Genomic DNA, 22767 nt, shown 5'->3' with positions numbered 1-22767 from the left:
TAAAGCACTTCAGTGGTTTACAGGTAACGCAGCATGAATTAAGATAATGCAATCAATACACGTTCTATCATTTGCTTTCTTAGCACAGTGTGTACCAGTGATGCTTTTCATCCAAAGACACTGGCCTTCAGCTCTAAATGACTATCGACTCAGAAGAGCCTAGTGTAAAATTTTAAGCTACATGAGTACATCTGTCCCTCACAAATGCCCCTGAGTTTCAGATTATGCAGGGTTAAATCTACAGTTCTAGGTCACGATCTCCTAATGAGGTCCACAAGGACAGACTCCCTGCATTTGCCCAGAACTCACTGCTGTATTGGGGTCTTCGGGAAAGTTAATGAAACAGTGTTGCTAAAACAGGAGTAGGAGCAGTCACATGCATTCGTTGGCATTGTTTCTGGCATATAAGCAAGTACAGAATGTTGGCTTCCTACATGGTGACATCCCATTGACTATCCTGATCACAACATATTCCCACAAAGCAGCACTTGGCCTCGGTTTACTTTTATATTCTCGACTTCATAGCTATACGCACACTAGCCATGACACAGGACCTGTTAAAAAGAGAGAAATTAAAAATGCACGCTTGTCTTCAGCAACAGCTAGCTTCACAGCACCTGTCTGGATTCTGCACATAGACACTCTGCAAACTCAGTAACAGAAGTTAATGTTGCACAGACAGACACCACGGACTCATGGAGAACAGTGCAGTCCCAACACACTTACTGTGCACTCAGTACACCAAGAACTTAGAATCCAGTTCATCCCTGGTGCAATCCCACTGACTGCAGTGAAGCTAAAAGAGGAATGAATTTGGCCCTCTGTTTCTGTCAGAAGGTTATATCCCTTCATCGTCTCTGGATACATAGAGACAGGCTCCAGATAACCTCAACCTTCATTAAGGCACCACACAATTGTTCTGACTGGTCTCTGTATATGGGGCAAAACTGATTTCTGTTAGGGAGCTCTTGGCCCATGGAAGTCAGTGAAAAAGCAGACAGTGTAGGATCCTGATTATTGCTTAGAGAGAAAATGGCTTTTGCCATATATATAATTTCCCAAAAGATCATTATGAACTCTGGCAATATACAGTGCTATGCAATCTCTTAGGACTTCAGTCTGAAGTTTACAGGCTCCCCCTCAGTGTGCCCATACATGCTAATCATGAAATCTGAACAAAGGGTGAAGTACTTTAGATATAAGCTCAAATAATAAAAATTGGTCTTAATGGCATCATTATGCTTCTAGCTTTATTTTACAGAGCAGGCTGGCTAATGTGACACTATTAGCACCTGTTGTCTTATTACCCTTTTAGTGTTATAATTATGGCTGGAAAGAGTCATGAATTTCAAAACATTTGGTCTTAAATCATTACCAGATGAACCTTGTGAAATGTGTAATGAGTCATAAATCTAAGCGCACTTCTAATTTTCTAGTTGTGTTTGCTTGTTGGGGGCAATTGCCACTAAAAATGTGTGTATTTTATCATTAGCACTTACCCTCATCTTGCTAAGAGGGTATATTTTTCAAATTAACAGAAGGAAACACGCAGTTTTTCCATCTCTGCAAAAAAAAAGTCTTAACTACTAGACTTCACCTGTGTATCAAGATTGCCATCTTCTGGTCAGAACTGGATTCGAATATGCTTTAGCTCAATTATTATTGCTAGTGCCTGAAGTCCAAACTCCGGAAGCCCAAATATAGATCTAATTTTCTAGTTAAATCAGTCCAGACTCCTGCACAGACACTTAATTTTGGTGTATGTGGCTATTTCAATGTAATTGAACCCTGTTCCTAATCAACTGCAGCAAAGTCAAAATAAGTCTGGTTTAAACTGAAATAGGAGCGTCTACATCACACTTTAAAAAACACACTCACTTAAACCACCGCAACCTCCTCATGTGGGCAAGCCCTTGTTACAAGTAAACACTGGGATTTTCAGCATCACTCGATGTTGACCGGAGTATTATCACTGACTTCAACAGGAGCAAAGTTAGGCCAGTGCTGAGCACTTTTGAAAATTCCACCTTATGTTGCATATAAAAGTTTGTAGAGAAGATTAGTTCTTGGAAAACTTTTATCTCACTTAGGAGGAGGCAAATAACTAAAAGGTGCTTAGCACAAGCTGATTAATAACAGATGAAGAAGACAGGCCTTCCCATAACTGTACATGAGTTTTTCATGAGGAACATCTGTGATCATGCCGTAGATAGGGAACAGTGAAAGCACAAAAAAGAGATTATCCAGAGGACCTTAAAGATATGTGCAGATCACGACTGATATTAGAGAAATCAGCAAAGGTCAGAGCTCAAACAGTGTGATGATAATTGCTAAAGAAAGGACCAATCCAGAGAGGTAAAAGCATTTCCACCATTATTCAGTGGTATACAGTACTTCCCTTCAGTCCCACCAGCTACTTCATATTCCCACTCACTCTTTGGCCATCTTATTCAACTGAATTGACTAATAGGGGAATGGAGATACTGTAATGATTCACAATTCCTCCATTTCCCATCCTAAAGGGATTGAGAATGTCGGCTTAGGGGTAACTGACATCTCTCTCTATCTTTCTGAGAAGCAAGGTCCTTATGAATCGGAACAGAAGGGCGCAGCACTGTCCAATAAGAGTTATAATGCAATCACTAAATTCAGCGCTACTGAACATATTATTAAAGCTTGTAAAATCTGCTTACTTGAAGTTTTGCATTTTTACATATATCAGTAAAACAAACCAGAAATCCCTTTGCGATTGGGCTGAAAAACTGCTTCTGACTTTACATTAAATATTAGGGAGATGACCAATATATCCACTTCTTTAACTGCGTCCAATAACTGGGAAATGCCTCTTTTCTTGTGGGGATCCGACTTATTTTGACTGGGAGAATCTATGCCTATTTTCCACACCACTTCACCTTGAGCCATCCTCATTAGACTGCATCCCGTGTTTCAAAGAAACCCAGTGGAGCTTGACACTCCATTACTCATGCGTCATACTGTATTCAAGATTTAAGTAGTAGTCCAGGAGAGATTTCACTGCAGGTAGAAAGTACCACGCATGTTGGAGAATAATAACCACATTACCCAGAAACTGGCAAGACAGTGTTCTTCAGAGGCACAAGTCAGTCCTCATTGCAATTTTTAATATACTCTGCTCCTTACTCGGAATTGACTATAAGGTGCCAATCCAGATCTCAAAAAAAAATCCAAACTCTTCTGAGTCTTTAGACACAACTGAAGCTAAACCTTCTATTTCCTTATTTTATTATTTTTCTAAACAAAATATAATAATCAAATCCCACCTGGATTACCAGTTTGTGCTCCGTTCTAATGCTTTATACTTCAGGCTAACCTATTCATATGAACTCTTTTGCAGTATTTGGGAAAGAGAAAACTGGTTGTCAGGATTGTGGACTTATTTGTAGTTAACCACACTTCTGCTCCTGCACTAGACCCATGTACTAATGCATTGTTCAGAGGCATTTGAAACACAACAGACCAGGTATTACGAGTTACTATTGAGGGCTTATGTAGAACATTTAAATTGGGTTGAGGCAGGACATGATTTCCTCAGCGATGGGAACACACAGGTGGTACAGTGCTATTCTCGGCTTTGTGACTTGGGAGAGCAGCTCCAGAGGGCCATTTTGGTCTGTACCCTGCCACGGTCCTTGCACGTTAGATGATCTATCTTAGGCATTTATCTGGCCTCCATTACCGTAGTAGCTGAGCACCTTGCCATCTTTAACGTATTTATCCTCACAACCCCCCTGTGAGAAAGGGCTGTTATCCCATTGTATAGATGAGGAGCTGAAGCCCAGAGACCTAGGGGCTAGATCAGAGATGGGCAAACTACGGCCCATGGGACTGTCCTGCCTGGCCGCTGAGCTCCCAGCCGGGGAGGCTAGCCCCCGGCCCCTCCCCCGCAGCGACGCCGCCGTACCGCGCCACGCTGTGCCGCCAGCACTCTGGCCTGCCGCTCCTGCCGGGCAGGGCGGGCGGCATGGCTGGCTCCAGCAGAGTTGCGAGCTCCTGCTGCTCTGAGCAGCATGGTAACGGGGTGGGGAGCAGGGAGGTTGGATAAGGTGCAGGGAGTCCCGGGGGGCAGTCAGGGGACAGGGAGCAGCGGGGGTTGGATAGGCATGGGAGTCCCAGGAGGGCTGTCATGGGGCAGGGGTGTGGATAGGGGTCGGGGCACTCAGAGGACAGGGAGCAGGGGGGGTTGGATGGAGGTGGGGTCTCAGGGGGCCTGTCAGGGGGCGGGAGTGTGGATGGGGTTGGGGGGGTATTCAAGGGACAGACAACAGGGGGTGTTGGATAGAGGGTGGGGTCCCGGGGGGGGGGGACGGCGGTTAGGGGCAGGGGAGTCCCAGGAGGGGGCAGTCAGGGGACAAGGAGCGGGGGAGGAGGGGTTGGATGGGTCGGGGGTTCTGAGGGGGGCAGTCAGGGGGCGGGAAGTGGAAGGGGGCAGATGGGGGCGGGGGCCAGGCTGTTTGGGGAGGCACAGCCTTCCCTACCCGGCCCTCCACACACTTTCGCAACCCCGATGTGGCCCTCGGGCCAAAAAGTTTGCCCACCCCCGGGCTAGATCCACAGAGGAATCTAGACACCCACCTGACACTTTAGCAGAATGGATAAAAATCAATGATTTTAAAAAAATTATATCGGATTTTTTTATTTAAATTGGATTTTTTTTTATACTTTTTGAGGGGAAAAAAAAACTATTTATCTAAAGATAGTTTTAATTAAGATACATTATAGCTCAAAGATATTTCATCATGGAATAGGGATTATAATTCTATAGTATGAGACAATATATTCATGTAATGTTGAAGAAAAATTTTGTAAATGAGTTCCAATAGTTCATGGACTTGGGACCCAATGTTATAGGGTTCCAGGGGCTTCTGTATAGATTATTTAAGTTAATCTTTCTATCTACCCAATGGGACTCAGTTCTCAGTCTGGAAGATACCATCAGAGATTCTAAGTTTTGCAGTTCTCAAACTGTGGATTTGTGTCTCCAGAGATAACACGCTTGTTAACAGCAAAAATGTTTTTAAATAAATAAATCAATAATATATAGAGGTGAGAAATAATAGATCTCAACCCTATTGTCCCTCTGGAAATTTGTGTACACAGAGTCAATCCCTTACCTCTCTCTAGAAGTGCAAAGTTTAAAAAAGTTCAATGAATAGAAGATTGTTGGGGACGGAATAGATCCGGACAAGGAGAAGAAGTCTGGAGATAAATGTGAGAAGGGAGGGACAGGCAGTAGAAACAAAAGTGAAACTGTTTGAGCAGCATATTCCAGAAGTCTTGAGGTCTTTCTGAGTGCAGCCTTCATTGATTTGAGATCTACCATACCATTCTCTCACTAGAAGAGAAAAACTATAATGGCAGCAGGCCGTAAAAGAGACCCCATTTGGGAATAAGAACCATTCAAGAAATATATGTTTGCTGATGATGTTTTAAAGAAAGTCACACCAGTGAACTGGTGGAAGTCACTTAAGTACTTGGATTCCATATGATAATCAGAATCTCCTGAGTGATAATCTCACTTTTAACAGCAGTAGTTTCTTCTGCCACTGTAGAAAGAATATTTTCTTCCTTTGGACTAATTCATTCGAAACTGAGAAATCGTTTGGGACCTGAAAAAGAAGGAAAGCTTGTTTTTCTTTTCCAGATTATGAACAAACAGGAAAATGAAGGTGAAGACAACTGAGTTAGCTGCAGAAGCCAATGTTTTAAGTTTCTCATGTTGACCTGGCTGACATAGCTGATTTAATTTTTTTTTTTTTAAATATTTCATTTAACTATTTTAGTTCAAAACAATTTTAACAAAAACAAACCTGATTTTAAAAAACTTGAATCTTTAACTAAATTCAAAAATGCATATGCTTTTGTTAAAATATTATATGTCTGACGTTGAAGAAAAAAATCCAGAATACGTAACATTGTTGTTTTAGTCAAATAAAACAATTTAAAAGTCTGTCTGGTGATGTTCTACTCCTAATACAGCATGGCAAGAAAATCCTCCAAATATTAATGATTAACTTGTTGAATTGGAGATATTTATGAAGTCATTGGGAGGTGAACCATCTGTTTCAATTACCTTCGGTAAATGAAATAACCAAATAATCATTCATTTTCTGATATAGCTGTAAATCTAATCTGAAAATTTTTCAAAATAAATCACTTTAAAAATGAATAGTGTGTACCTTCTAAAAATGAAACCTACATCTATCTCTGAGTTGTGAAGAATATGTATTAAGGTTATAACAATCAGCAAGAATGCACTTTTATGTAGAAATCCGTGATTAAATCGAGTCTTCCTGACTAGTGATTTAAATCATGACGTATTTAAATCAAATCAACCCTGAGGTTTAGGCACCTAAATCCAAAGTTTAGATCCTCAAAACCCCTACTCAGCTGCCACGTAACCCTGTAGGCACCTAAATTTCCACTGTGCTTAATTTCTGCTGGTAAAGTCCCCTACTTTTCTATCACTGTGCAGGCACACAGGCACTAAAGTCCTGCTACTGTGGCGCTTCTCCTAGCTCACCCTTAGGACCCCATGGGCTATGGATTCCCCTGGAAGGCAGGCATTGCAAATTTCCTCTGCAGATCTAGCCCCAAGAACACACAGGAAGTCTGTGGTGGAGCAGGGATTTGAACTGGGATCATCCAAGTCCCAGGGTAGAGTCCTGACCATTAGGCCACCCTCCCTCTCCATTAGCCAGCTGATGAAGGGGATTTTACGTTCAGACGGTGACCTTTCCTTGCTCATTCTGACCTGGAAATGCTAACGCACACCTGGGTGACAGTTGCATTATACTACTGCAACACCACTTCCCAGTGCCCACGAGCCAGGAGAGCAGGGGATGGGAAGTCTAGCTTACCCATGGCTCTCTGAGCTGGCCAGCTGTCAGCCTGTGGATCAAGGTTTAACTTTTCCATAGAACACTGGGCCCCGTACTATGCTACTGATGCTTGACCAAGGGCAGCGTATCTAGAGAGTAAGAATAAATGGGGGAACAGGCTGGTTTTAAGGCTGCAGAGGAGTAAAATAGCTTTGGGGTAACATTTTCAGAAGTGACTTAGTAGCCACTGACTTTCAATGAGATTTAAGCTCCCAAGGGCCAGGCTTTAAAGGTATTTAGGCACTGAACAACTCCCATTGAAATCAATGGGAGTCAGGCACCTAAATACCTTTAAAAATCTGGCCTTAAGTCTGCTTTGCAAATGCAACTTATAAGAACTTATGTCACCTGGATGCTTTTGAAAATTTTACCCCTACTCTTTATTTTTGCTGCTCTGGGCCCATGAAACACTTTGTCCTATGCTTAAGGTTTTGTTTTCTAGAGTTCCTGGGAAAGACGTATTAATTTTAATGAGTTTTTGTTTATGTTCTGAGAGTGCTGGGAAGCCTTCATTATTGAGCACCATGCAAATTTAATTTATGATTCAACCTGGTGCTAAGGGAGCATTTTTCAGTCTGGGGACATTCATTCTTAAACACCATTTGCATACGTTCACTCTTCATCAAATGAAAATCCAATGTGCTACACTTCTATAGCACCTCAGATCCAAGGAGCAGAGAGAGTGCTTTATAGACATTAAATTAAATCTCACAATACCCAGGCAAGGTAATTATTGCAGCCAGCTGGGGAAAACTACAGCACAAAAACTATGCTAAAGGAGATACCTTTAGGCTGTAGGAGAGCTGGTACTAGATCCCTGATTTCTCATCCCAGTCCTGAAAGATTTTGCACAGCAAGATAAATTGTTTTCCTTTTGTCTCTGAAACGGAAGTGTTAGCCTTGGCCTTTACACCGCCTCTTGATCTTGAGGCCTGATCCAACTTCCACTGAAGTCTTTGGGAATTTTCTCATTGAATTTTATGCGGGTTCCGCGGGCACCCTCAGGAGCCTTCCTGGCTCTTTAAAAGTGAACTGCAAAGCATACTCATTACATTTATAGTATTTATTTATATAGGACCAAAACTGTGCCCGGTGCTGTACAGAGAGATAAAGAAACCGGTCTAATTCTGATCTCACTACCTAGTTTAATGCCTGTCTAATTCCACAGAGTCACTCCTGATAGACACCACTACACAATCAGAATCAGACATGGTGGCCCTGCTATGGAATACGTGGGGGCCATTATACATACTCTCAGTGATGCAGAGTCTCTCTCAAACATTCCCAGCCCTCCCAATAAAACACACACTTTGCTATATCTGAAGTACATGGTCCTCGCTTTCCTTCCGTTGCTCAAGGTGTCTGGCAAAGAGATCCAGGAGACCTGAATAGGGCAGGAACATGAGAAAGCCTCAGACCTGAGCGACAGTAGAAGAGTTCTACTGGTTTAAGGAAACTGATTTTAAAAATTAAGCCTGTGAAAACCTACTCAAATCGGTCAACCCTAACTTAAATTAGTACCTCACCAGCATGAGCTAAACCAATTTAAGTGAGGGTTAAGCCAGTTTGAGTGCCTCTACTTTAGAGGTTTGCACTCTTAATTATGATGATTTCAAATAGATTTCATTATGCCAGTGCAATTTTTCTAATATAGCCAAGCCCTGAGACTCTGAAGTCCCTCTTTACTCATTTGAATGGAGAAAAAAGGCATCTCTGCATCTGAATGTGGAATCACCATCAGAAAGCTTGGCAATCACTTTCAGGAAAGAGTGGGGAAAGGAGGAGCCATTACATGTAATGTAGAAAAGCCAACACAAAACTGAGTTTAACTTCAAATCCCTTTTCAAACAGAGGAGCAACGAAAAGATTTTTTTTAATGCACTTTGCATTAGATCTGCCCACAACTTTGCAGACAAAAGCTTCTTTCTAACTCAAAAAGAAAAGGAGTACTTGTGGCACCTTAGAGACTAACAAATTTATTTGAGCATAAGCTTTCGTGAGCTTGAGCTGTAGCTCACGAAAGCTTATGCTCAAATAAATTTTAGTCTCTAAGGTGCCACAAGTACTCCTTTTTACGAATACAGACTAACACGGCTGCTACTCTGAAACCTTTCTAACTCAATCTCTCACATGCTGCTCAAAACAGGTTAATATTTCTGGTAAATGACAGATTCTGAGCACCTCGGTTACAATCTAAGATGCTCCCTTTAATAGATTGAATATGTGTTTTTTTTTTATTTCAAATGTGAGGCTGATTAATAATCACAATAATCTTATTAACTTATGCTAATTGATGTTATCATTCTAGCTGGAAATTCCGCTCCTGATCTCTTCAGTTTACTAATTAAAATTATATCCTCGCCACTAGAACCTTCTTCTCATTTAATTTATTACCTATGATTTTAACCAACACCATCATTTTTTTTCCTAAGTCCTAAAGAATCTGTTCATGGATTTCCTCTGGCTACTGAAGAGAAAAAATAAAATCAACTGAACTGAGATATACAAATCCCATCTCCAGACAGGTTCTTCTCTCTGAGCCTGCCTGAAATTTAACATTGCAGTATGTGATGGGCTGTTCTATAGCCCTCTCAGTATTGTGTTACTAAGAAACTGATAAAAATTTGGCTCTTCTGAGCTTGTTCCGATTCCTCCTCCAGTTTATTAAGATAAATTGGCTCGTTTGTTCATGTATTACATGGAAGGAAGATTGTAATCTCCCAAAACATCACTTTTTCTTACCATCAGCTCCAACCATGGCACTTGGCTAGGAAAAAAAAAAAATTCAGCAAAGGGGAGAGGTGAGAACAGGATTTGCATCTGATTCCTTAGACATTTATATGCCTTACTGAGACATTCAAATAAAGTTCAATGCCACCCATCTCCTCTGTGCATCAGGCAGAGGGGAGACGCGATACACACTGGCCAGCGGGTTATGTGCTTCCCCTGAACAGGGAAAGCTCATCCTGCGGATTCAAGCCCCACAGCCGTTCAAATCCCAGATAAGCCCCAACTTGTGTTACGGCCGCTGTCTCGGCAGATACCAGGGATTGAAAATGAGAGTCCCTATGGCTTAAGTTAAAGAGCCACTTCTCATAGCTGGGGCTTTGACAGACATCCCCTGTGGATCAGGCATAGAGGGGGAGCTGTAACACACTCGGGTGGGGGGGGGGGAGTTTTAGGGCATGTCACACTTGCAGTTTTTTATCCATAGATCCTTAAGCACTTTACAAGTGTGGGTGTGGATCATAATCTCCATTTTAATAGCGTAGATGGGATGGAGCAAGTTGCCCCAGGGGGTTACATGAGGAGCCAGTGCCAGAGCTGACAGCAGCACCCAGGACGGCTTTCTGCTTTAAAACTCAGCTTGGAAAGTCTGGAGGGTTTGCTTTGATAATGAACATGAAAAGTGCACTAAGCTTACCCCCACCACAGATACAACCTTCCACTGCTGCGAGGTGCAGCCACATTCAGACTACAGGCCTGACCCAAAGCCCCCCACAGACAACAGAAGCCTTGATGTTGAGCACAATGGACTTTGGATGAATCCTTACAGCACAGAGAGGATAAGAAAGCCAGGATCTCTTGCCTGCTTTTTCTTCTGATACTGATGCAAGAGGGACTTCATTAAATTAGCTGCAGCTCCTCTAAACACTGAAAGAAGAGAGAGATTCCACACAGCAAGGTACTTTGGATCTCAACTCTCTGTGGGGTTTTAGAAATGGAATGTTCCGTGGGCTATCATGTTCAGAGCAATAACGTGCGTGGAATGAAACAGCCTGCTGCCCCTCAGGGAAGGCAGCACCAATGCTTCCAAGTTCCCTCCTTACCATCTTTAAGGAGACTCTGGCTGGAATTTCAAAAACAGCTTTGCCAGGTGCCTGACTTGCCATTAAAGGATGCAGTGACCTAACTACTCCCTAACCTGTCATGCCAAAGCATCCCACACTCCTGTCTCCCGACACCACCAGCACCCCACCCACCTATCCTCCAGCATCCCCTTCAACCTGTCTCCCCAGCTGCCCAGCACTGAACTAGCCCACTGCACCCATCCGGCATCGCTTTTGTCACTGGACTTCCTCTCCCAGCTGCTATCCCTTTTGGAACTAAGCTGCAGTTTCCAATGAGAAGCTGATCTTGAGCCAACTGGCATTTCTCCCTCGTAAGTTGGTTGCACCCAGATCAAGAATAACTTTCACTTGCCTAATTCTTGGGGGGTGCTCCCCTATCCACTCTGAAGTATCTGTTGGCCACCTAACTCTTGCCCATACCTACGCTGGCTAACATTTAGGCATGGCCCAAAGGTCCTACACCTTTGGAAATTTTCTTCAGTGCCCAGGTGAAAGTGTTCAATTAAACCCTTCAATGGCAAATTAGATCGCTAAATAGCTTTGAAAACTCCAGTCTTAGTGTATTGTACTTACTCCAAGCACTCACCCTTGTTATGCTAGACCGCTGCCTCTAACAGTGTAAAGGGACCTCAGGGTAAATGTGAATTAGCCCCCGTGTCCAACTTTTAAAGACCAATTTCTGTGTGGTGCAACCTATCCTGGTGGCTTTTGCTTCATGCGAGTCCATTAAATTGATATTTTTAGTTTTAAAAATAACTCCATGAGCCAGAAATAATATTCTTTCAGCAAAAACTCGCTTCCAAAAGTAACGACATGTCCTATCCAACATAAAACAATCTCCCAGCAGCATGGGGTAAAATGATGTTACAGGAGGACAAAAGTTACTGAGACTCTAGTCAAGTGAAAGATTATGAGAATACAAGCTGTTTTCTGAATTCTTCTTCATTTCATGTTGAATAAATTGTTAGCGTTTTAAAATCTGCTCAGAAACTTGTGGGTAGGATTGGCCCCATACTGTGGAAATTTCATCTGAGTTAAAGTTTGCTGAACCATTTCTTCTTAATATGGATTTTTGATCCCCTCCTCCTTCCTACAGTCTACTTTCCTTTAAAAATTAAGGGCAGATTCTCAGCTGGAGTAAACTTGTCCTAGCTGCACTGAAGTCAATGGAGGTAGGATAACTTACATCAGTTGAAGATCTGCCCCCATGGCCCACAACTAGGGCTTCTAGGTTCTACAAACAATACAAACAATAATTATTAATAATAAATATTAATGAGTGAAAGAATGCAAGTTCAGATGAAGCAGGTACCAAGCTGCAAAACCAAGAAGGTAGCTTTGTCATTTTAAAGGCATGCATTGAATAGATTCACCAACTGATGGAACTCAAAAATGTAGCTGAAGAAGAGAAAGAGGGCATGTGTGTGTATAAGGCAGCATACAAAAGACACTGTGTGGGTGGCTGGTTAGGTGGCTGACAGTTCCTAATTTGCTGTTTCAGCCTTTAATTGTATGATGAATTTGTTGGCAGTGTCTGTGGATTTCTGCCTCCATTCATCTTTATTTACAAGCAATTTCCGGCTGCAGCTTTAATTTGAGTTTCCTTCTTATCTAGCTATACTTCTTCTCTGTCTTCTCCACTAGGTCATAATGGCAGCAATTTCATCTTCTCAGCAGCCTTTACGCCACTGCTCAATTACGCTCAGTATGAGGGCTTGGCAAAATACTACAGCACTTGTAGATCAGAGCTAACCTAGATTAAATTATGAATATTTCAAAACCCACCATGATTAATTCAAAAGACAATGTACATTTCAACAGTCACAAGCACTGCTTGTCTTGCCAGCCTCAGCAAGTCCTGCTGCTAACTGCTTAAATTATTTTATACTCAATCTGAACGTAGTGTGTACACACACACGCACGTGTGTGTGTGTGTGCGCGCGCGCGCGCACGATCAGGCCCTAACACTATCAACACCACCCTGGGAATTGTCGGTAAATTAAAGGGACACAGTCAATTTTAAATGATCTGAAAAAATGTCTTTATCTGTGTTACTAAAACCTTAGAATATTAATACAGAAAAAATCCCAACCCTTATTTGATAATGCTGTCTGTTTACTTTTCAAATTCCTCATGACAGACAATGAAGTTAGTTTCACATACATCCATAACCAATTTCATTTTCATTTTAAATTAAGCTCTTGGAACCAGGGCCTGTAACTGACTTTATGCAAAGACAGTGCCTAGCAGAGTGGGGCCCTGGTCTGGTTGGCTGTGAGGTGCTACCTTTAACAGCTATATAATAATCTCATGGTGGCAGATACTGCAGGGGAACGTTTGTTTAAAAGCAATGGTTTTAACTGAAATCTAAAGTGTTATGCAAACTTTTCTATTGGTTTTAAGATTAGCAAAAAACCATCTTGTACCCAGGTCTGGAGCTAACTTTTAGATGACAGACCATGTTGCTTTAAAAAAGAGAACGAAACTTGGAATATAAGGGCCAGAAATGAAGGGATACAAGCCACTTTCCTCCACACCTATTTAATTACAGGGGAAAATTTCAGAAGCACTCATTATTGGCCTATGTACACTCCAACTGAGGTCATGAATTCACCTAATCCCCCCTGAAAACTTTAAAGATCTGGTCTGCACTGGGCTAACTACGTGTTACCTTGTCCCCAGTCCCTGCAGAGTTATATTTTTACATGTAGATGACTCACTCAACCTTGCTCAATAAGGTGTACTCAGAAAGTGCTTTGGAGACTGGAATTCTAATATATGGTACTGTCCTGCTGTGCCTAAGCACAGAAATCATTGGAGAGTAGTGTCAGATCATCACAGTACTTTAACCAAAAAAAGGAACGGAGTCAAATACCATGCAGTTGCCACTGGAGGATGGAGCTGAAAACTCTTTGTTGCTGTTCTTTATTTATGGGCACGAGAAGATTAGAGGTTAATTAGCCATCTTGATCCCACAAGGAACTTTTGGGGGCATTTCAGTCCACGAGAGTTCAACATCCTTCTAGTTCTGGATTTGGAAGGAACCCAAAACTCGGAGTGCAGCTCTGTTGAAAGTGTTAGTTTTAAATGACACTACGTAAACTCCTGACCTCAGAAGGAGCAGTCTGACACCATCACCCTCAAAGGAGCTTGGGGGGAACACAATTCTGACTTCCCCTCTTCCTCAGTAGCCCACATTCCACCTTCAAGTTAGAGGAAGTGTAATGGTCTTAGCTTTCAGAGGGCAGCCACAGAGCTTGCTCCCACTCTTTGTTCTTCATGGGCAAGCAACAGGTCTCGTTCCCCCTCACCCTCCTCCCTTCTTTACAGTCCCTATCTTCAAGCGAGGGCAGGCAGCCCATTCTATCCTGCGGCAGCACCACAGATACATCACCAGACCTGCCACTGGTGATCTTTTAATGCTTTGGGGAGGAGACGTCCTATAGTGTTATTTACTCCTCCTCCTAACACAAGAACTAGCGGTCACCAAATGAAATGAATAGGCAGCAGGTTTAAAACAAACAAAAGGAAGTATTTCTTCACACAACGCAGTCAGTCAACCTGTGGAACTCTTTGCCAGAGGATGCTGTGAAGGCAAGGACTATAACAAGCTTCAAAAAAAGAACTAAATAAGTTCCTGGAGGATAGGTCCATCAATGGCTATTAGCCAGGATGGGCAAAGATGGTGTCCCTAGCCTTTGTTTGCCAGAAGCTGGGAATGGATGACAGGGGATGGATCACTTGATGATTACATGTTCTGCCAGTTCCCTCTGGGGCACCTGGCATTGGCCACTGTTGGAAGACAGGAGACTGGGCTAAATGGACCTTTAGTCTGACCCAGGACGGCCGTTCTTATAGCTCACTGGAAGTCTACGTGGGGAGAGGTGTGGCCCAGTGCATTCTGCAGTGATCTGGCTTCAGAGCACTGAAAGACAAAGCGCGCCAGCAAGACTGAAAAAGCCTCTTGGTCTTACCGCAGAAGAGGCAAGGAGAGCTCTTTCCCCGCCATTTCTCAACACACCAACCCTCTCGCGAAAGGCGGGAGCAAGTTATTGGCTAGATTCTGAAAGCGGGAACAGGAAGAGAAAGAAGCAAAGCCACCGCAGACTAAAACAAAGACGCAAAAGGGAAGAAGAGACAAGTTCAGGTCTGATGTTTGCCAATAAGGACCAGAATTTACAAGAGTGTTTCACTGACTATCCCACAAAACCCAGGTTGTAACCATAACGATATCTAAATATTACATGGAAAAGACGGTTTGTCAGCTAGCTTCCCCAGGAAAAGATCCAAATGACTTTTCTCTCACCTCTGTGGAAAAGTCAGCAGGGTGTAAAATTCACCATGTTGAATCCAGGCGCATTGGATCTTAGAAAGGAAACATTGTCAGTCAAACTGGGATAAACTGACTTTCAGACCATAAAATGAAGTTTGCAGCAAGTTTGGGGTGGGAGGGATGTTTGTACTCTTACCCAACTTTCCTCTAATTACTGCATATGTCACCATTATAAACATGACAAAAAGACTGGGCTAATCAATCCATCAAGTTAAGTTTCATAATAAACACAGTGTGACTGTTTAAAATGGACACCGTCCATTTTAAAATACTGTTCCCTGGTCGCATTACTGACACTACCTTAGATGATTAAAAGTGAAATAATTTTAAAACATCTGGTTTTCCTTTCCACCACTTATGATTTCATGTTTTCCAAGCACTTTTGGCAGCCCTTTGTAAAGACATATGACCACTAAACATGTGGGACAATGTTAAGGCAGAGGATGAAGAAGAATTCTGATTCCTGGGTACAATAAAAATGTTTGCTACCTCCCTTCTTTGGATGAACCGGGTAGTGGTGACAGCAGGAAGCTATTTGTGGCTATTTACGTATGCTACTGCTGCAACTCTTTCTTCTTTGGGATGATATTGTGGTGTACAATATGTCTTTCCCCTTGTGGTTTGTCTGTCCATTTGTAAGTGATTTCTTGAATGTTAGGTATGCCCTGTATCACTGTATTCGTATTCAGAAGCCCCTCTCAAGTGAGATTCAATTGTGGAAAAGTTTTATTATACTTTAATGATATAAAATGTGTCTAGTGTCCGATTTTATTTGCATTTTTCATCTCACTTTTTGGGGGGGGGGGGGGCGGAGGAAGGGGGTCGCTGATGCGCTTAACTCCCTCAGTTCCTAGAATCAAAAAGGAAAATGAATACACTGTTCAGGGATGCTGTTTACCTTTCGGTTCTGCACATCACTCAGTATAACTGGTCTGTTTCTAGTGTAGTTTGTTGCACAGCTGTATTTGCTTAGGATGCAAATATTACAGGGGAATGTTTTAGTTTTAAAAACCAACAAGAATAAACTGTCAAACATTAATTCTTTTTACATTTTATATCATAATTTTAGGGAAAATGTTCTGCCTTTGACTCCCCCTTCCCTCCCATCACCTTATTTTCACATCTAGGAGCATGGCATATGAATAAGATATTAACATTCATTCACCCAGTGGTCTCAAAGCCTTTTACTAACACTAATCAGCTGTTATAACACACTCTTTTAGGTAGGTAAGTATCCACATTATAAAAGCAGTTTGTTACATCAAAGCAATTATTTTAAGTGTGCAAGGGGAAAGGAGGAGGAGGAAGAAAGATGACTAACAAAAAAGTCTACTCGCAAAATAATAACCACTCTCTGTAGCTATAACTTGATTGAAACTTAATGACTAATCAATAAAACTATAATTACAACTTTCACCCTTATGCTGGCAATTTGGAATACAGTAAAATCGATCAAATAAAATTTGATATGAGACAACAGTGAGAGAAGCTCAATTTGTGCCATTTTTATTAGGTGGCCTCCCGTACCAAATCTCCTAATCCCTACCTCAATTATTTTACGGCTCCGTTTTTCCATTACAGTAAGAGAAAAAGGCCTGTGGAAAGCAGAAGCTTATTAGCTCAGAAGTGCTTCTTTCAACACTATAGCTGTCTTTCATACCGTGGTTTTTTTGTTTTTTAAAAAAACAACAGCTTTGAGTACAAGGCTGTTATTTTTTTAAAAAACAAAAAAACCACGGTATGAAAGATGCCTTGGATGTGAATATGCCTCTGTTGTTGTTGTAGGGTAGTAGGAACCAAGCATACTACAGAGCGAAGCAAGCACCCATCTTACCTAAACTTTACTGTGTCTCAGTTTACCTAGCTGAAAATTGAGACAATTTTCCTGCCTGTCACATGGTGTGATGCTTAGTGCTTGCAAAGCACATTCAGATCTTTAAACAAAAGGGGCTCTAAAACTGCAAAGTATCACCTGCATCTGACTTCCTTTTGACCACGGTTGATTAAATTTTCTAGTCAGGTTTTTCTTATGGGATCCCCACAGATAATTAAGTGTGCTTTTGTTTTCAAGATGTAAGGCTTTCCTCTAACTTTTCCCTCTTGTTAGCATGGTTAACATGGGTATCATACATCCTGGGGTTGGACTCTGCCTCATTTTATTCTGGAACAGGACATTTTATAGCTCAGAAACTTGGAGGTTTCTTTCTTTTGCGTTTGATGTTCGATGAATTAGATAGCAGGCAACCAGTAGTTGAGCTATAGATTGCAGTGGTGGGGGAGTGCCTTTTAAGGATTCCCAAAGGGTTTTGTGGGATACCTATGGAAACTGACTCCTAGCAATGCCTGTGCGTAGAGTTTCTGAGCTGACAACACAGAGACTGGTATTAAGATCAAAGATAATCTGCCTGAGAAAGTTACATGGCAGCTCTGTAAAGGAGACAACCTTAAATCAGCTACCTCCCATCTCTTCCTTCACTTGCACCGCCAAAGCAGCTGTGAGACCATCGACACATTCTGGCACTGACAATGAGGTTAGCTTCATATACCCCCTAAATCACATCCAGTCAAAACAGTTTGGTTTCTAAGGTTTAAAAAAATTCCCAGGTGCCAACAATTAAAGCCCAAGGGTCAAATACAAATGCAAAGAGGCAGACGGGGCTACGCTCTTTCTCCTCTGCAACAGTCAGTTGGCACTACCTCTGCTAGAGAGCTACTGCACTTTCCAGCATCAGAGTGAAAATAGCTTGGATCAGTCATTCCGTAAACGGTTTGGGACTGATTCATGGCTAGGACCGGACAGGCCAATTAGACAAGGAAGCACTCTAATGTGTAAGCACAAAGGCAGGTGCGATGGAGAGGGGGAAGACAGAAAGAGGGATCAAGTTTAACCAGGGGAAGGGGAAAACCTCAACAAACAGAAGCCTCACTGGGAGGCAGATTAGATGTGGGGAGGGGGAAAGCGGAATATGACACAACATCTTTGTTAACCAGAGCAGAACACCTAGTCAAAAGTCCCTGCCTGAGACACCGGGCTGGTAGAATGGGACAAACACATTAGAAGACGGGAAATCTTCTGGGCACCCTGCCCTGCACAGGTGGGAAACACGACCGTCTAGGTAACACAAAGCAGCCTTGCTCTCCTGACTGCATCACTAAGGGTTTGCAGATTAAGCCTGAGATTTACTTAAAGCTGCAGTCAATCTGAGATACCCAAGGAAGTAATTCTTTATGCAACCTACAATCCGCCTGTGGAATGTACTTGTAAGGGGGTTAACCAGTGGACCTGCTGGATGTTAGAAAGGCGTGAGTGGCCACCGACCGCATTTACAGACATGAAAGCCAAAGGCTAGATTAGACAGACATTGGGACTAGCTTAATGCCTGACCACTTTAAGGACAGTTCTTTTCCAACCCCTAATACCTACAGCATGTTACAAGCTGTTTAGGCATATTGCAAAGAGTTTTTGGCCTCCTCTAAATTATCAGGAGCTGGCCACTGCCAGAGCTAAAGTCAGTACTTGATGAATCTATGGCAAGGGTGGCCAAACTATGGCTCGGGAGCTGCATGCGGCTCTTTTATAGTTAAAGTGTAGCTTGCGGAGACCCCCACGTCCCCCAGCATTCTCCACCTACCAGACTTGGGGGGAGGGGGCACTTGGGACCTCTGCCTTACAGCAGGGTGGTGAGGTGGGGGCTTCTGTATAGCACATTTCAAAAGTAGACCTCAAAGTGCTTTACAAAGTGTCATCATCCGCATTTTACACATGGAGAAATTGAGGCACAGGTAGACGAATTGACTTGCCCAAGGTCACCCAGTAGGCTAATATCAGAGATAAAAGCAGAAGCGAGAAAAGTCTGAGTCCAGTCCAGTGCTCTATCCACTAAGCCACTGCCTCTCCTAAGACACTATTCTACTATAGACCGTGGAATTTAATGGACTGCTACAGGATATGTGTAGCTAAACAAGTTAGCAGCCATGTAAGCCACCAAAACACCCAGACATTTTTCTTTCAAGATGGTTTATTTCAACATGATACCCAAAAGCTTCAGTGAGAAGTAGGGCTCAAAGATGCTGTGTAAACACAGATAAGGCAAGCTCATATCATTTAACTGGATATTTGCTTAGAAGACACTTGATGGAACACAAGATCGGGAGTTAAAAGTGATTAGACATTTTAATGTCCTGGAGAGAAGCAGCAACGCTTCCAAAAGACAGGTGAGGGGAAAGTAACATGAACTGAAAAAAGGCACTGCCTATACTCCATGTCTGCTGTATTATCACAGAGTTCAAACAGACAATGAGGGAGTATTACACCAGTACTTGTGGCCAATAAAGTAAAAGCACGATAGGGGACTACCAATTTTTGTAGCTCCGAGCAAATCAGAGTTGTCAGAGGTGCTCATTAGCTTCATCTCTGAAAATTGAGCCAAAGCACCAGAGTTTACCCAAAAGTATTTGCCATGAAACAATTAAAACTGTATGTACTGATACAGTACACAGTTTTGGACCAAGTCACTCCAGGTTTAGATAAGAGTATTTGAATTGTGACATCTGTTCAAGTACTTATGAAAAGAATACCAGAGTATCCATAAATGCACAACAGAAGTTTCATAAAGCTCACTACAACACTTACAACTATGAGAAGAATCAGGCAGGAAAGCATTTTCAGTCGCTGAAAATCATGCATCATTTGATATATGAAGTTAAACAGCGGTCAGTTGCCCTTCCTTGTCGTGTCACTCTATTTCCTGGTACATCTGTTGGGACAGCTGATTTATAAATGCAAGAAAGTCTTTTCTTCAGTGTGACAAACTACCTTTTGGGGAAGTTGTTCCCTGAATATGAATGCACAGACTATGGGGGGGGGGGGGGGGGGAAGGGGGGGGCACAGAAGAGAGCACATCTTTGCTACTGGCTCTTACCAACCCAAAATGGATTGGTTTTAAACAACTCTATCAACATGGATTTATAACCATCATCATCTTGCGGTCATAAAACCTTTTGAAATGGAAACCTTTTCATGACTAACCCACACTGAACTGCAATCCTGCAAAAGAAAAGGCAAGCCCCAAAACCAACATGATGCGGAGGTGTGGTCATTGTGGATCTGGAATGATGCATATTTCCTGTATCCTGCTAAGCTGCAAGCCAAAAAAAAAAAAAACCAACAAAAAAAAAAAACCCACAGGTTAGCCAATGTGCTTCACTTACATCCACTTCACTGATGTAGATCCTGGAATGACCAGTACCTAAACCAGACTTAGCAGCATGTAATCAAAGAATGCTTTAAACATAACTAAAGAGACAAGGTGGGTGAGGTAATATCTTTTATTGGACCAACTTCTGTTGGTGAGAGAGACATGCTTTTGAGCTTACAAAGAGCCACATTCTGCCACACCCAGAAACACCAACAAGCTTTCCCCTAGCAGTGGCCTTGGACTTGAGCGTGCACGAAAGCAAAAAGAGGACTGTCCCTGCAGCGACACTCAGGGAAAGGAGTGCAAATTTAACATTCAGACTTAGACAAGAGTCGGGATGTTGAGTCAGGGAGAGTACTCTGGTGCGCAGAAGGCTCACTGCGGTGCAGGCATGGTGTCACACGCTTAGCCCGCCTACAACCCAAGCTCGTCCCATCAGCAGCACAACCACAACAAAAAATCTAAGCTTGCCTTAATGAAAGTTGAGTGTGACATGCTTGGACGGGCCAGTAGGGGAAGAGACATGTCTTCTAATAATACCACCCAGCTCTTATATAGCAGGTCAGTATCATCAGCCCCATTTTACAAATGAGGAAACTGAAGCTCAGGGAGGTGAAGTGACTTGCCCAAGATCACCCAGCAGACCAATGGCCAAGCCAGGAACAGAATCCAGATCTCCAGCATCCTACTCCAGTGATCTACACACTAGGCCACGCTGCCTCCCACAGTAGGCTTGTGGGACTGAAGACCAGCAGGACTTTAGCTGGGATACCGCTTCTCTTCTTAACAGTTGACATGAAATCAAATGATCTAAAAAGTAGGACTAAATCCATTTTCTTGGAACAGCCTGTGCCAAACAAGGAAGGCCACAATCTAATACACCTAGCCACTCGCATTCTGCAGCTTCAAATTAAGTCCCAGTACTCAATCAGCACACACAGCCATGAGTCATCTGGAAAACAAGGGCCTGATATTTGCAATTGCTCAGCATCTCTTTGGATCAAGTCCTAAAATAGCTGGCTGGCTGCTACCATGACAGTCCCTTTTGAGCTCGGAAAATGGAATTACGTGCCATATTTCAGGGCAAGTTCTGTAGAAAAAGAAAGCATTAAAAACACAAGTTGCTGCCGCCACCACGCTTGTGATGAGCCTGAGACTGCTCATTGCAAAGGAGAGCTGAAGTTAGCTTCAATGTATAGTTAAAAGTTTATATACAAATACTGAGGGGGACAAAAGTTCGGACAGACTTCCTCTCCTTCCACATGAGATCACTTGTTTTTAAGGGTACATCAACAATTCAAACACATAAGAATGGCCATACTGGCTCAGACCAAAGGTCCATTTAACCCAGTATCCTGTCTTCCAACAGTGGCCAATGCCAGGTGCCCCAGAGGGAATAAGCAGAATACGTAATCATCAAGTGATCCATCCCCTGTCGCCCATTCGCAGCTTCTGGCAAACAGAGGTTAGGGACACCATCCCTGCCCATCCTGGCTAATAGCCATTGATGGACCTATCCTCCATGAATTTATCTAGCTCATTCTTTAATCCTGTTAGTCTTGGCCTTCACAACATCCTCTTGCAAGGAGTTCCACGGGTTGACTGTGCATTGTGTGAAGACATACTTCTTTTTGTTTGTTTTAAACCTGCTGCCTATTAATTTCATTTGGTGACCCCTAGTTCTTGTGTTATGAGGAGTAAATAACACTTCCTTATTTACTTTCTCCACAATAGTCATGATTTTATAGACCTCCATCATATCCCCCCTTAATCGTCTCTTTTCCAAGCTGAAAAGTCCCAGTCTTATTAATCTCTCCTCATATGGGAGCTGTTCCATACCCCTCATCATTTTGTTGCCCTGTTCTGAACATTTCCCAATATATCTTTTTGGAGTTGGGGCGACCATATCTGCATGCAATATTCAAGATGAGGAGGTGCCATGGATTCATAGAGAGGCAATATGATATTTTCTGTCTTATCTATCCCTTTCTTAACGATTCCCAACATTCTGTTCGCTTTTTTGACTGCTGCTGCACACTGAGTGGATGTTTTCAGAGAACTATCCACAATGACTCCCAGATCTCTTTCTTGAGTGATAACAGCTAACTTAGACCCCATCATTTTATATGTATAGTAGGGATGATGTTTTCACAATGTGCACCACCTGCGTCAGAGAGTCTCAGAAAAAATGGGTCAACTGACTCAGGCTTGCGCTACAGGGCAGTGTAGATTTTCAGGATCAAGCTCGGAGACCCTCCCATCTCACTGAGTTTCAGAACTAGGGCTCGGGGGGTGGGGGGGCGCGGCGGGGAGGGGGTGCAGCATAGATTTACCCTCAGAGAGAAGGGGAGGGTGTATGCAAATAGCATAGCTGAATGAGTTCAGTTAATATAATTGATACAGTGACTTTTCAAGTCTATTCAGGTCTGAAAACTCTGTAATGCAAGAAATCTAATCTAACAAGGTTT

At 42.6% G+C, this 22767-nt stretch overlaps 1 protein-coding gene across 9 annotated transcripts in view; it reads right to left on the bottom strand.

Moving 5' to 3' along the window:
- SLC25A26 (solute carrier family 25 member 26) overlaps window positions 1-22767 on the bottom strand; it is a 144275-nt gene that overhangs the window by 106580 nt on the left and 14928 nt on the right. For 5 of the 9 annotated variants that reach the window (XM_037904421.2, XM_037904419.2, XM_037904420.2 and 2 more), the window contains one exon: window positions 5556-5645. The exons of the other annotated variants lie outside the window; for them this stretch is intronic. In XM_037904421.2, the coding sequence (XP_037760349.1) occupies window positions 5556-5645 (90 nt within the window). The remainder of the gene's footprint in view (window positions 1-5555; window positions 5646-22767) is intronic. 9 annotated transcript variants of the gene reach the window in all.

The sequence above is a fragment of the Chelonia mydas genome, chromosome 7, assembly GCF_015237465.2.
Source record: "Chelonia mydas isolate rCheMyd1 chromosome 7, rCheMyd1.pri.v2, whole genome shotgun sequence".
NCBI lineage: Eukaryota > Metazoa > Chordata > Testudines > Cheloniidae > Chelonia > Chelonia mydas.
Note: the sequence above shows the minus strand (reverse complement) of the source record. Positions and strands in the feature narration are given on the sequence as shown.